Source organism: Channa argus, chromosome 13, assembly GCF_033026475.1.
Source record: "Channa argus isolate prfri chromosome 13, Channa argus male v1.0, whole genome shotgun sequence".
NCBI lineage: Eukaryota > Metazoa > Chordata > Actinopteri > Anabantiformes > Channidae > Channa > Channa argus.
Window position 1 is genome coordinate 17764108 of NC_090209.1, and position 13419 is coordinate 17777526.

The 13419-nt window shown below is 38.7% G+C and overlaps 2 protein-coding genes across 3 annotated transcripts; both read left to right on the forward strand.

Annotated features, from left to right (window-relative positions):
- The first annotated feature begins 723 nt into the window (after window positions 1-723).
- Window positions 724-4517, forward strand: LOC137139687 (vesicular inhibitory amino acid transporter-like). The gene is made up of 2 exons (XM_067527301.1): window positions 724-1723; window positions 2523-4517. The coding sequence occupies exons 1-2, from the start codon at window positions 1343-1345 to the stop codon at window positions 3708-3710; spliced, it is 1569 nt and encodes a 522-aa protein (XP_067383402.1). The 5' UTR covers window positions 724-1342; the 3' UTR covers window positions 3711-4517.
- A 656-nt stretch (window positions 4518-5173) lies between these two features.
- Window positions 5174-13386, forward strand: LOC137139688 (bactericidal permeability-increasing protein-like). Of its 2 annotated transcripts, none has more exons than XM_067527302.1 (16): window positions 5174-5335; window positions 5422-5562; window positions 5749-5863; window positions 6165-6296; window positions 7196-7351; window positions 7432-7495; window positions 7588-7648; window positions 7800-7891; window positions 9272-9448; window positions 9566-9625; window positions 11623-11790; window positions 12095-12162; window positions 12244-12286; window positions 12436-12499; window positions 12746-12822; window positions 12940-13386. In XM_067527302.1, exons 2-16 carry the CDS (start codon window positions 5430-5432, stop codon window positions 12985-12987), a joined length of 1458 nt encoding a protein of 485 aa, XP_067383403.1. In that variant the 5' UTR covers window positions 5174-5335; window positions 5422-5429; the 3' UTR covers window positions 12988-13386. The 2 variants fall into 2 exon arrangements, with proteins under 2 accessions (XP_067383403.1, XP_067383404.1); XM_067527303.1 differs by having other exon boundaries at window positions 5216-5335; window positions 5448-5562.
- The last annotated feature ends 33 nt before the right edge of the window (window positions 13387-13419 follow it).

Consider the following 13419-nt stretch of genomic DNA (forward strand, 5'->3'; position numbering starts at 1 on the left):
CTTCCCTCCACTGCCTGCTGCACGTTCATCTGGATCGCACTAAATGTTAAATGAGCAGGAAACCTAAAATCTGTCTGCGTGGGAACCTCAGTAATCTCAGTAAACAGTGTCATTAGATGTTTTAACTTGAGATTAATTTAAATGGGAATACTTTGACTTTTAAATAGTCCGTTAACGTATTAGTTTTCTTTATTAGTAAATGGAAATGTGTAATTATAAAAGGCATTATTTGTTAATGCATTAAAATTGTTCTGTTGGCAAAAATCCTGTGTAACTAGAGACAATTTCATATCCCTTAAAATATTGGCCTTGCTATGAAAGTGAGATCTCTTTCTCTTGGGTTTCTTTTACAGGACAGAAATGCGTGTGCTGCAGTCAGCACGCTTCATTTCACAAAGTCAAGATTTATTTCACATGTTAAAATACGGTTGAGCAAGTCGGGGGGACAAAGTGGATTCAAACAATAAACATTCAACGAATTCCTGCACTGATATATAACATAATAATATTGCCTTTTATTTTGTAATATAATAGTTATTTTTCTTGTTAAGGCGCTGTTTTTTATTTGCTTTGTACCTCACTTGTCTGTTTGGACAAAGCCTCTTCCAATAATTAATGTGCGCTTGTGGTAAACAGTGGGCCTCAGTGTAGATTATTTTTCTTATTTCATGTAACCAATGTGAAAAAAGCATTACTATATGTCTATGTTGAATATCCTACATGTTTGGCGGCTCCTGTTTGCTTGTGGAATAAGCATATTTACCTGTTGACCGAATAGAGAAGCAGAGGAAATGTTTGCTCTTCATGCATAATGTCAGTTCTGTAATACTGCTGCCTTTAAATCACCACGTCAAGAGGGTCCCTCACTGTGTGTGTGTTTTACCCTTTCTCTCCCTGTCTCTGAATCTCTCTCTGTGATGGACCTGCTGTGCACGAGCAGTTACTTGAGCTCTATGCGGACACGTGCACGCTCCCCTCGCGCTCTCCCTCTTTGCTGGTGATGCAGTCAGAGATTCCAGCGGTCGAGTTGTCACCAAAAGGACCCCGACAGAAAAATGCAAATTTGCCTTTTTTAATTACAAGTACGGACATTTTTGTGTTTTCGTCTTTTTTGAGGTGCTTCTTCGTTGAGGTAAATACCAAGGAGCAGGCTAATATGGATGGGCAAGTGAAGAAAAGAGGCTGAGGATTTAGGTTTGACTGAAACGGTTAGGTACTTCACGACCACATCAAGAGGCAACAGGCATGTCTTTACAGTAGGAACTAAAGCTAAACATCTCTGTCTTTCTGCTCTTTACTCGCTGTTATCATATTAAGTTGAGCATATTTTATTCGGATAAAGATGGCTCACCTAATCCGACACAAGATCACCAACAAGCTGACCAATGCTGCGCACACGGTGTCCCACAAATCCCAGGCCAAGGTCAGTGGGGTGTTCGCCCGGCTCGGTTTCCAGGCCGCGACGGATGAGGAGGGTTTGGGTTTTGCGGAGTGCGACGACTTGGATTATGACTACAGGCAAGGGATGCAAATGGATGTCCTCCAGGGAGAAGAGGAAGGGGGGCACATGGAGGGAGAGGGGGGGCTGGATGGAGACAGCCACTACCAGAGAGATGGCACCGGCCCCAGGCCTTCGTCCCTGAAGACAGCAGGATCCCTGGAAGAGGAAAAACCAAAAATCACATCATGGGAAGCTGGCTGGAACGTCACCAATGCCATTCAGGTACACAGTCATCACATACATCGTGTGTGTGTGTGTGTGTGTGTGTGTGTGTGTGTGTGTGTGTGTGTGTGTGTGTGTGTGTGTGTGTGTGTGTGTGTGCGTGTGCAGAAACACCATGCTGCATGCAGCGGGCCTACAACTACATAGAAGTCACCTTGAAGATTTTCATGTCTTAAGATTTAAACTACGCACGGATAAAGAGAGTAGTAATTTTGGTCAATGGTTATAATAGCCTGATGTCAAATAAAGGTTTTGGAGCTTTCATATTTCAAAATGCTACATAACGTTATAAATGAATACGGGCCACGCAAATGCAGGGTTTAGTTCATGGTTCGTGAGTGGATTCTTTGCAGCTATAGAATTTATTTATTCAAATCTTTTTATCAGTGAGGCTGCAGGCAGGGCCTGTTCCAGTTTAATAACCCTGAGGCTGAATAGCACCCGTGTGCTTATCAGAGTCTCCATCAAATTTAAGTTTAATGAAAACAATTTCACATTTTCTTTTGAAATGTTTTGTTAGTCTTATTACGGTTCAGTCTATGCAAACGAATCGCCTGATTTTTCAAAGGCGAGGCCAAGTAAAAACAAATTGTCATGCAGGCACTGTAAACGAGTGAGCTGGGAAAAATCACACTTTTCTGAATTACAATGTTGTTCTATTGTCAAAATATTATTTCCCTTAGTCATTATGTAAGATGTGTGCTGGGAGAGCCAGTCCTTGCATGCCTGGCCTGGTGCGGCCTGTCACTGCGATGTGGGTCTCTTCCATTACCACTCAACTGCGCTTCTCTGTCCGCAGGGCATGTTCGTCCTCGGCCTGCCGTACGCCATCCTCCACGGGGGCTACCTCGGTCTCTTCCTCATTATCTTCGCTGCTGTGGTTTGCTGCTACACCGGAAAAATTCTCATTGCTTGTCTGTACGAGGAGAACGAGGACGGCATAAAAGTGCGCGTGAGAGACTCCTACGTGGACATCGCCAATGCTTGCTGTGCACCTCGCTTCCCAAAACTGGGCGGGCACGTGGTGAACGTGGCTCAGATTATCGAGTTGGTCATGACCTGTATTCTTTATGTTGTGGTCAGCGGCAACCTGATGTACAACAGCTTCCCAGGGTTTCCCGTCTCCCAGAAAGCCTGGTCTGTGGTGGCGACGGCCGCGCTCCTGCCGTGCGCCTTCCTGAAGAACCTCAAGGCCGTGTCCAAGTTCAGCTTGCTGTGCACTCTGGCTCACTTCGTCATCAACATCCTCGTGATTGCATATTGCCTCTCCAGGGCGCGCGAGTGGGCCTGGGAGAAGGTCAAGTTTTACATCGATGTGAAGAAATTTCCCATTTCAGTTGGCATCATCGTGTTTAGCTACACCTCCCAGATCTTCCTCCCCTCCCTGGAGGGAAACATGCAGAAGCCTAGCGAGTTCCACTGCATGATGGAGTGGACTCACATTGCCGCCTGCGTCCTCAAGGGCCTCTTCGCCCTGGTGGCCTACTTGACATGGGCAGACGCCACCAAAGAGGTCATCACGGATAACCTGCCTTCAACCATCAGAGCTGTGGTGAACCTCTTCCTCGTTTCCAAAGCGTTATTGTCTTACCCACTGCCGTTCTTTGCTGCAGTTGAGGTTCTGGAGAAATCCTTGTTCCAGGATGGTGGTAGAGCCCTTTTCCCTGACTGCTACGGACCTGGGGGGCAGTTGAAAACATGGGGTCTAGGCCTTCGAGTTGGCTTGGTAGTCTTCACCTTGCTTATGGCAGTCTTCGTCCCTCATTTCGCCCTCCTAATGGGTTTAACTGGGAGCCTCACCGGCGCTGGCCTTTGCTTCCTCTTGCCAAGTCTCTTCCACCTGAAGCTCCAGTGGAGGAATCTCCTGTGGCACCACGTCTTCTTTGACGTTGCCATTTTTGTTATTGGAGGCATATGCGCTGTATCTGGCTTAATTCACTCCATCGAAGGGCTTATAGAGGCGTTTAGGTACAATATCCATGACTGAGAGCTCAACAGCACCTTTAATGAACGGTGATGTCCTGAAACGCGGCACTCTGGCAGGTTGTCAGACCTTTATCAAAACATCATGTTGAGCACATGACATAGAAGCTCATGAAGAGGATTATTTGTGTGAAATGTACTTATTTTTATCTTTCGTGATAATGTGCAATAATAAACTCTACAATCATAGTGTAAAGTAGATACTCATTCCACAAAACATACTCCGACAGAGGAACACAACATCTTCACGCAAAGGTGCGTTTAAATATCTGGGCATTAACAAGCCAGTCCAGACATCAGTGTTCATGCAAAATAGTTAACGGTCCAGTGAAAATGTCCGCCATGGGTGTAAATGTGAGTGTGTAGTATGTGTTTATATCTGGGGAATGAAATATGTGATAATAATGGAGTGAATATGTTGTTGGTTTTTAAGCTGCTATGTGTCATCAATCCAACTGCAGAGAAATTATAAGACCAAGGCACAAGATCAGATGGTGCTGTGTGGATTATAATAAACCATGAATAACGTTTGTGTGGTTGGTAAAACAAAATAATTTGTTTGTTTTGATTTGCTGTTTTATTTTCATCTTATACGTATAGTAGTCCTTGTTGTTTTCTTGGTGTTTCAAGTGGAATTCTGGATGAAGTGAATTCAAAGTGCAAGCAAGTGGGTCCTAATTGTGTCATATGAAAAATGTCTGATAATAATCTTCTTATTGAACTTGTTCATTGTGATTTATTGAAACTAATCAAGGTGTGTGTGACAGAGTATTTGTTGAACCAAGAGATAAATAAATGAAATATTTTATGGCTGGAGATTAAAAATGTATTTTTTCTTGCCAATGAAGTGCAACCAGCGATGACACCGACATATTCTTTTTCATTTTTACTGTATTGTCGTAGTTACATCTTAAAAAAAGCTGAGTAAGCTTCCCTTTTTCTAAATCAACATGATCAGTTTAAGGTTGGGGCCAAGATAGAGGTTTGCAGCTACAAGACAGCTTCTTAGACCTATTTCCTGATAGCGTGCACAGACCTCCAAAATAATTTGTAGCAGATTAGTGTAAAACATAGTACTGTTAGCATCTACACCACTATACAGTATACTGCTTGGTACTTCTAAGCCTGTATGTGGTAATTAAAAAAAACAACAATCTGAATTATAGTAGAATTTTAGAACCTATATTGTCTCTCAAACATATCTGAGCCCCTTAAAACAGGACAATCTAAATTGTACAGTCAAGGAACCAAGTTTCACTTCCTTCTTAAAAGCTAGTCAGTTATAGCATGCTTTCATTTTGAAAAAAGGTGTGAAAAAATCTCTTTTGCTAAAAGTACTCAACATGTCTTGTACTTTAGAACAGAATTTTTCTTTAACACTCCAGCTACTTGGTTTACTTTAAAACTTTCCTTTTTTACCACTTTTTGGTAGGAAACACACACAAAGCTTGAGCAGAAGCAGTTCAAATCAACATTCACTAAAGCCAAGTAAGCAGAACTTCCTTTGTCAGATGTCAGTGAGTTTCACTTCTCTGAATCAACAGCACACAGGACATTTGTTCGCATGTAGAACAGATGTCAATAGCTGCTTTCAACCTGGCTAAAACACTTCAACCTTCAGGAATTTAGGTATGCTATTTAATATCACTATTACTAAGTTTGAAGATGTAAGCTCTGAGTGTGTGATTACATTCATGCTCTAATGTTTTATTTAGACCAGTACATGTGCTGCTTTCACCAGAGGGGACACAGCAACATGCTTCTATCTGTACTGCTACTGTTCACGTCTTTGTCCTGTACCTGTGGAGAAAATCCTGCAATACAATTCATCCTGAGCAACAAAGGGCTTCAGTACGGTAAGGCAGGGACAGATGGCGTTAGTCATTCACCCCGTATTTTCTCACAGAGTATAAAGTTTCACAGTTATCAGATTCCTGTGAAGCTACGCACACTGTCAGCAAAATCTTTGTACGTATGATCAGTTGTTCAAATATGTTTCATTCACAACAATTGAAACTTTATTTATGTACTGTTTCTCCCAGGAAAGCATGTGGGAACAGATTGGATTCAGGAGTCTTTGGAGCGTGTCACTTTTCCTGACATCAGTGGAGAAGTTGACATTGGGTTGTTGGGCAGCATAGACTACACACTATCAGAGTAGGATTTACATTTGACATTATCAAATACAGGGGCCACTTTTTATATGCAAATTAGTGTATATCCAATTTTCTGATTATTCTTTAAAAAGGAATAAGCGTGATGTATGAGTGCATGAGTGATTGGATTTAATGAATTAGAACTCCAGAGTGAATAATCCTGTAGCTGTCCTTTCATATTTTATAAAACATTTACAGACTGATTATACTTTTCATTAGATGTTAAATGTTTCATTAGACCTATTAATGTTACTCTGGTCTGTGTCTTTTAACACCTGTCTTTGTTTCCCCATGTTTACTAGCATTACCATAATAAAGTGTGATCTTCCAGAGCCAACTGTTGAGTTCTATCCAGATGCCACAGGCTTCAAAACATCTGTCCAAGGCCTCAGCATTGCACTGACAGGTGGATGGAGAACTCATTATCATATAATGTGAGTTTTCTAACACTTTCATTATAAAGCTAGCAGCTTCACAGCTTTTCAATTAGTGTTTGTAGTTTTATCATTTTTTTCTTTTCAGCCAAATACAAGCACCTGAGGCATCTGCTCATTGTCTTTATATACAGATATAAAGAGATCCTGATAGAGAAATGCAGAAAGTTGTAAGAGGAAGTGATAATTAGCTTTAGTTGGTCTGGGTTCAGTTAGAAAAGGAAGTATCTCACATCACTGACTCCACTACTTTATTGTTGTAACGTAAATGTTAAAAGAACAAACAGTGATATGATATGATAAAAATATCAATTAATCTTAAAACCATAAAACTAATGGATGTGCTGACCTTTTACTCACTGAAGGAAGAAACCATGTGATTATGAGCTGATCAATAAATGCTGAATGTGAGGTAGCAACTGTAGCTACTGTACTACTACTCTACTTAGGGAAGAAGAAGAATATAATAATGGGGGCTTCCTGTTTCTAAGCTTTGTAGAACTGTCTATATGTTGGTGCCTTTCTGAAAATAGATGAGCAAAGGTGTGACTTATGGTGTGACACTGTCAAGTTTCTGCTTGTGAGAAACTACACAATACTAAAGGACACGAATAAGAGTAAACTTTTACAAACAAGCTAAAATCTGTGTAAAATTTGGTTGTTTTTTGCAGATTACTGATTTTATTAACCCAAATGTCTGAAATAATCAAAAACTGTAATAAACTGTTATGTTGCCAATTATTAGGCACAATTAATTTTGGTTAGAAATGCAATCATGGTATCAGCAGCATGAAAATGTGACTGATGTACAGAGGGTTTTGGAAGCCTTTGTGGCATATGGTGCATAGTTTTTATTCCACCAATGACAACATTTTGATTTTTACAATTCTTATTATCAGAGACATCAGTGGATCATTTGAGATGGCCATATTTAATATCAACGTGGTCTCTGTAGTGGAGCTGGGCAAAGATCCAAATGGGCATTTGTCTGTCAGCAGTGTGAGCTGTGATGCTGACGTTGGAGATGTTGACATACAGTTCCATGGTGGAGCAAGGTACGGTTAAAAAGACTCAATGATGCAGAGCAGTGATACATTTAATGTTAAGCTCTATAATCATTCTCTTTTGTCAACAGTTGGATCTTCCAACCTTTTGTGCGTTATTTCAAGAGGCATATCACCAATGAAATACAGAGAAATGTGAGTGTTACCTTTGCTAATCACGTAATGCTCAGGTACATCATCGTTTTTGTGATAAACATTACAAAACATTTGCCTTGTTCCTTCTCTAGATCTGCCCTAATGTGAAGGGCATTTTAGTAAACCTGGAGTCCTACCTACAGTCCATGAATGGTATTGCAATGAGATAAATCTTGACTTTGATCTTAATTAGAAAAAGAATGTTGTTACAATTATACATTTGTTAAAGACCAAGTGTTAAATTTGTTTGCTTTAGACCAAGAGTAAAGCAAAATGATTTACAAATGCATTTTCTTTTATTCAGTTTCCTTTGACGTGGATCAAGTTCTTACTCTTGACCTCCCACTCACTGGCTTACCCGTGATTAATGCTTCAGGTCTTAATCTGGGTTTTAAGGTAAAGATACATGTATTTGACTATTATTCTGTCATTTTCCCCCAATTGATCTACACTCAAAACTCCATTGCAAAATGAAAACATAGGAACATCTGTAATTTGCAAAAAGATCCTTTTTTGTGGGTTTAAAGGTTCTTGTATAGTTAAGGACCAGATGCGGTGAAGGCGAGAGGAGGGATAATGTTAAAAAAAAAAGATTAACGAAAGGCAAACAAACAGAAAATTACTTACATGAACAGAGTTTGCAGACTAGACAAACAACAGGGGATCTGCACTTCATTGAAAACAAATACTTAGAAAAACTAAATAAATAATTATTAATTATTAGTTAGAATTAACAGAGTAAGCTCGTAGGGGTGGACAGACAAGGGAAAACTAAATGTTAAACTGAGCGTTGGAACAGAGATCAAAAGGCTGGTGGTGGATGAACAACTAAACCCAAGACTTAAAGATTGAAGGAAGACAAAATGAGGAACAGTGTGTATAAACAGAAGCCAACTAACAGGGACAAACAGAAAACCAAACTCATGCCTACACAGAAACAGGCTAAAAACTCACCCTGGAACAGAGATAAGCAAACTGGGCCAAATGAAGGACCAAACCTCAGGCCAAAACAATGGTCCAGACAACAAGTAAAGTGCAATGTCCAGTAGCGGAGTGTCTGCATGGGTGTGAACTGGGGAGAGAGCCAGGTTCAAATAAACAGGGAAGAAAGAAAAGAAATCAAGACTAACGGTGTGAGTGAAGAAACCGAAAAGACCAACGGGAACACGGGCTGAGGTGCTACAAAATAAAAGTCAGGGGCAGAAAGTAAAGTTAATGAAACAAAAAGAGCCAAACCGGGGTCCTAACTGTGGATGGCAATGGGAACTCAAACTGTGTACTCTGCCTTAATTATCCATGAAAAGAATCTAGAACTTCATTGCCTCAGTCCACCTGAGGCACAATGAATTGTTGGTACCCGTGTCAATGCATGTAAGCCAACCTGAAGAAAGGCTGGGCAGGAATAACCTTGGTCAGGAGACATTTCAGGTACAGGTACAGAATTGAATTGTTCAAATCCAATTGTGAGGGGTTTATAGAAATTACCTCAAGACGACTACACTAATAGCTGCCAAAGGGACTCATCAACAATGCCAAATTAAGGGTCTGCATTATTATTATTTTAATCAGTCCTTTTGGAAAACTAATTACAGCAAATTTTCTGAAATACTGTTCACCATGTGGGTGGGTTATGTTTTAGGGGTGTAGAATAATTGGACATTTACAACATGACTGGCATCCATCGTGTATGATGATCACTTGGGCAAAAGCACATAAAAAGGGAAGGCAAAAATGATCAAAAGCTGTAGATAATAATTTCTATCTCTTTATTAAAAGGGGGAGTTCTACAACATCAAAACACATATGGAACCTCCCTTCAAGGCCCAACCTTTCACCATGTCTGAGCAGCAGGGCTACATGTTCTCAGTGGGTGTGTCTGAATTCACTCTAAACTCTGCCGCATATGCATACTACTCAGCTGGACTGTTTCAGGCTGACATCAATGATAGCACAGTAAGTAGACCTAAAAAGATGCAATCAAGGATTAGAGGATGATGCCGGACACTTTGTTTGATTTAAAGGTTTTCTCCATAAGCGCTGTCTGTGGTTAATGTTGTTTTATCTTCCCAGGTATTTCAATATGTCCATGTGCATCTCAATACCACCACAGTGGGAAAATTCATCCCTCAGGTAAGTTTAAAGAAATCCGTCTGGCAAAAAAATTAAAATCTTTCTCAGTGAAACTATGTATTAACATGCGCCTATAAGTAGAGATCTGAAAGCCTCACACTTGATTAAAAGTTAATGAAACAGCCCTGGTAAAGAACAGTGCCGGAGAATCACAGTGTCTGGCTTAACCTTTAACAGTATTAAACCTAAATAATATTAAATATTATCTGGGTCTGGTTTTCCTATTCCAGAACAGGAAAATCTTAGATTATCTCCTCACTTTTCTTTACCTCGGCACCGCTGATGTATACACTATGTGCATCAAACACATTAAACAGTGCTTCTATCAGCTTGGCTCAAACTGTGGCTTCCATCACAAGTAAGTGGAATAATATTTTACTGACCAACCCACTGTCATCACTTAAGATCACTTTTAGCACATTGTTTTGACTTTCACATGATGTTGTGTGATTTACACAGTTCACCATCCACTGTAGCTTAAAGAATTCACAACCTACCGTTATCTGCACATTTAAAGATACATATGTTGTGTTTTTTCTCGAGCCGCTACTCCCTAGTTTTCCCACACAGCATCTAGTCAAATAGAACAGCTGCTCTATTACAGGTGTATGAAAACACTTTTTTTCAATCCATACCAAGCAAAACAAAAGGATCAAGCATAATTTTAACTGTTCATCTATTACTTGTAACAGCTTATCCTGTGTAGGAATGCGGGTGGCAGGGTACACCCTGTATCTCAGGGCCAACAGAAAGAGACACACAGAGACAGATGCATAGTAATTATACAATATTCTATATATAGTATCTAATATAGTATACTGTCATTCAAAACTAAGAATAGGTTCCTTAAAACAAGCACAAGGTTTGAATTTGGAAAAAAGCTACATAATTCATTCAATCCTTCTTGGGATTAGTGTAAAACTATTTCACTTTTTAGTTCATAAAAATATCCCTCAAATATACTTTGGGTGTGAGTAATAACTCTGAGTATAGTTTACATCTGTTTTATTTATTTCTAACAGGTACACTTAAAGTGACCTTAAGTATGACGTTGGGATATTTACTGTAAGTGCACTTATGTTGTACACTTTTTCCTACAGTGTATGTTTCTCACATACTGGGACTGTATGTTGTAACTCAAATGTGACAACAGCCACAGTGCTTCAATAAGCAGCAAAAATATAATAACTTATCCTATTACTTGAAGCACAACAAAGCACTTTGACTGATGTAAGGAGGGACTCTCATTGTGTGTGCCCACCGTTCTCACTAACTGTTCCAAGGTTTTAATAAAGGAATTCATGATTTACAACTTATTCTCTCTTATTTCGAGTAGAAACATTGAGTAGAAACACCATGGCATGCAAACCTTTGTGACAATAACACTAAAAATTGTGCATTAAAAAATTACAACGCTGGGTAAAGCTAACCGGGTTAACAGGTAGGAAAGGCTCCTTCGCTATGGTAAAGAACAGAAAACAAAGGTAGACAAAGTACCAGATGAACTTGTGCCAGAGAGAAGCTCTGTCAGCAGTTTGAAAGCTTTTTAGTTTTTAAACATTGGATTAAGAACACGTGTTTTGTTCACCAAACATTTCTTATAATAACTGAAAACTAGTATATTCAAGTATACTATTTTTATACTTTATACTTTAATTTACTTTAAACTTTAACTATAATTAAGTATAATTTTTTTGTATACAAAATTTTTAAAATATATTTGGGTTATACTGTACCTAAGTCTACTTAATAATCTGAAGTATTTGAAATATAGGCTAAATATACGTAAACATTTTGTGTACTTTTTAGTATATGCCAAGTATACCTACGTATAATTGTATTTATTATATCTCAAGTAAGTACAAAAAAACCCTAAACTGAAAGGTTACACACTTATTTTAGAAGAAGTATAGTATTAATAGTATACTTGAATATGCATTTTTTTCATAAGTGCAAGCAAACAACCATGAATCAGTAATTGTAGTTTCTCTCTGCAGCTCCCTCATATGTTTCCAGATCAGCTGATGAGTCTGAAGTTTTATGCCAGAGAGGTTCCAGTGTTTTCCTTCCAGCCTGATGCTGTTAAACTGGGCTTCCAGGGTGCTGTCAAGGCCTTCGCCCTCCAACCAAATGGCACCCAGTCCCCACTGTTCACTCTCTCTTTTGTAAGTACTTTTGTTTTCTGCCCTTTAGAATGCAATAAATCACATTTGCATCCTGCTGAGTATGACCAATGATTTGTGCTTTGATTGTGAGTGTGTGCACATCACACATAAGACATTTTGGGCAGGTCATTTCTTTTCAATGGGTCAGTTAACCTACTGAAAAATATATATTTGTTTTTTCTTTGTCTTTATACAATTGTTAAATTCATATTTTTAGGATTTAAATTGCAGTTTGCACTCACTGAAACTGCATTGGGCATTTTGCACTATTTGTGACACCATAGAGTTTTTTTTTCTCTTTCAGGACTCAAAATTTAGTGGTAAAATGTATATTTCTGGTGAGAGACTGAAAGGCTCCATACAAATGGACAAGTGAGCATCATTATATTTTTAAACACACACTTGAGCCTTGTTCAAAACGTTTAATTTAATCTAGATAATGCTTCTTTTCAGTTTTACTCTGACGCTTGCAGCAAGTGAAGTGGGAACATTTAAGGTACTGTAGACGACACATAAGAAATATTGCATCACATTTTATATTTCTCATAGTGCACAGGAAGCGTATGTGTTTACAAAGTGAAGTGACCGTAAAGCAAAGCGGATTTCCTGTGGGATTAATAATGTTCTGTGAATCTCTGTTTACAGACGGATGCTTTAGAAAAGGTTTTGACAATCGGAATAAAATTCAATGTCGTGACACAAGTGAACAGTAAGTCATGGTTACGTTATTTTGGTTCACCTCTGAACCACAAAGCACCTTTTCCTTGAGAATATGACCATAAAATACTGTTCTGATCCAACATATTAGGCTATAGTTATATGAAAATAATTTGTACAGTACAAGGTCCTGGTTCTGTAATGTTTTTCTTTTTCTTCAGATTATTAAAGTAAAATAGGGTTCTGATCAAACAGAATTTATAAGGTGCACTGCACAATGTCATCTTTCCTGTTTCAGAGAAACTTGGCGAAGGTTTTCCTTTACCCAGAATGAAACGAGCACAGCTGGTCAACTCAGTTCTGAATGTGGAGGAGGTCAGTATTAGAAATATATATATATATCACATAGATATTGTATCATCTTAGAGCTTTTGGAGATTTTAATTAAATGTAGAAAGTCTTTGGACTGATTGTTGTCTTTGTTCTTAACAGGGATTTATTGCCATGTCATCAGATGCTGAGGTGGTTCTTACAGACTGAGGCTGAGACATTGGTCTGTTTTACTGATGGTCTGCTCTTTATCTGAGATCAGTCTCTAAAACTTTCAATCATAACAGAACTTGAGCCTACTCTAGATCCTGGAATGTAATGATCAAGCGGGATTGCTACAAAGCACATATTTAAATTTTCTCTTTTATATATCTTCAGGTTTTGTCAACACTGGTTGAGCCTGTGGATTAAATTATATTTGCTGACTTAATCGTTTGAAACAGAATGAATACAATTAAATTTTTCTACATTCATAAAATAACACACTTATTACATACATTCACTTGTCTCATTTATATAAATATACTAAGATGGAACTAAGTCTTGTTATAAAAACATTTTACATATATGCAAGTTTCCACTAATAAAATACATCTGATTTTAAAGGCATTATTTTATATGTGTATTTTATCTTTCAAATTC

Excerpts from the sequence above, each read along its gene's own strand:
- LOC137139687 (XM_067527301.1), top strand. The coding sequence starts at position 1,343 with ATGGCTCACCTAATCCGACACAAGATCACCAACAAGCTGACCAATGCT. Across the intron at positions 1,724-2,522 it reads ACGTCACCAATGCCATTCAG|GGCATGTTCGTCCTCGGCCT; the intron begins GTACACAGTCAT and ends CTCTGTCCGCAG.
- LOC137139688 (XM_067527302.1), top strand. The coding sequence starts at position 5,430 with ATGTGCTGCTTTCACCAGAGGGGACACAGCAACATGCTTCTATCTGTA. Across the intron at positions 7,649-7,799 it reads CTACCTACAGTCCATGAATG|TTTCCTTTGACGTGGATCAA; the intron begins GTATTGCAATGA and ends TCTTTTATTCAG. Across the intron at positions 7,892-9,271 it reads GTCTTAATCTGGGTTTTAAG|GGGGAGTTCTACAACATCAA; the intron begins GTAAAGATACAT and ends CTTTATTAAAAG.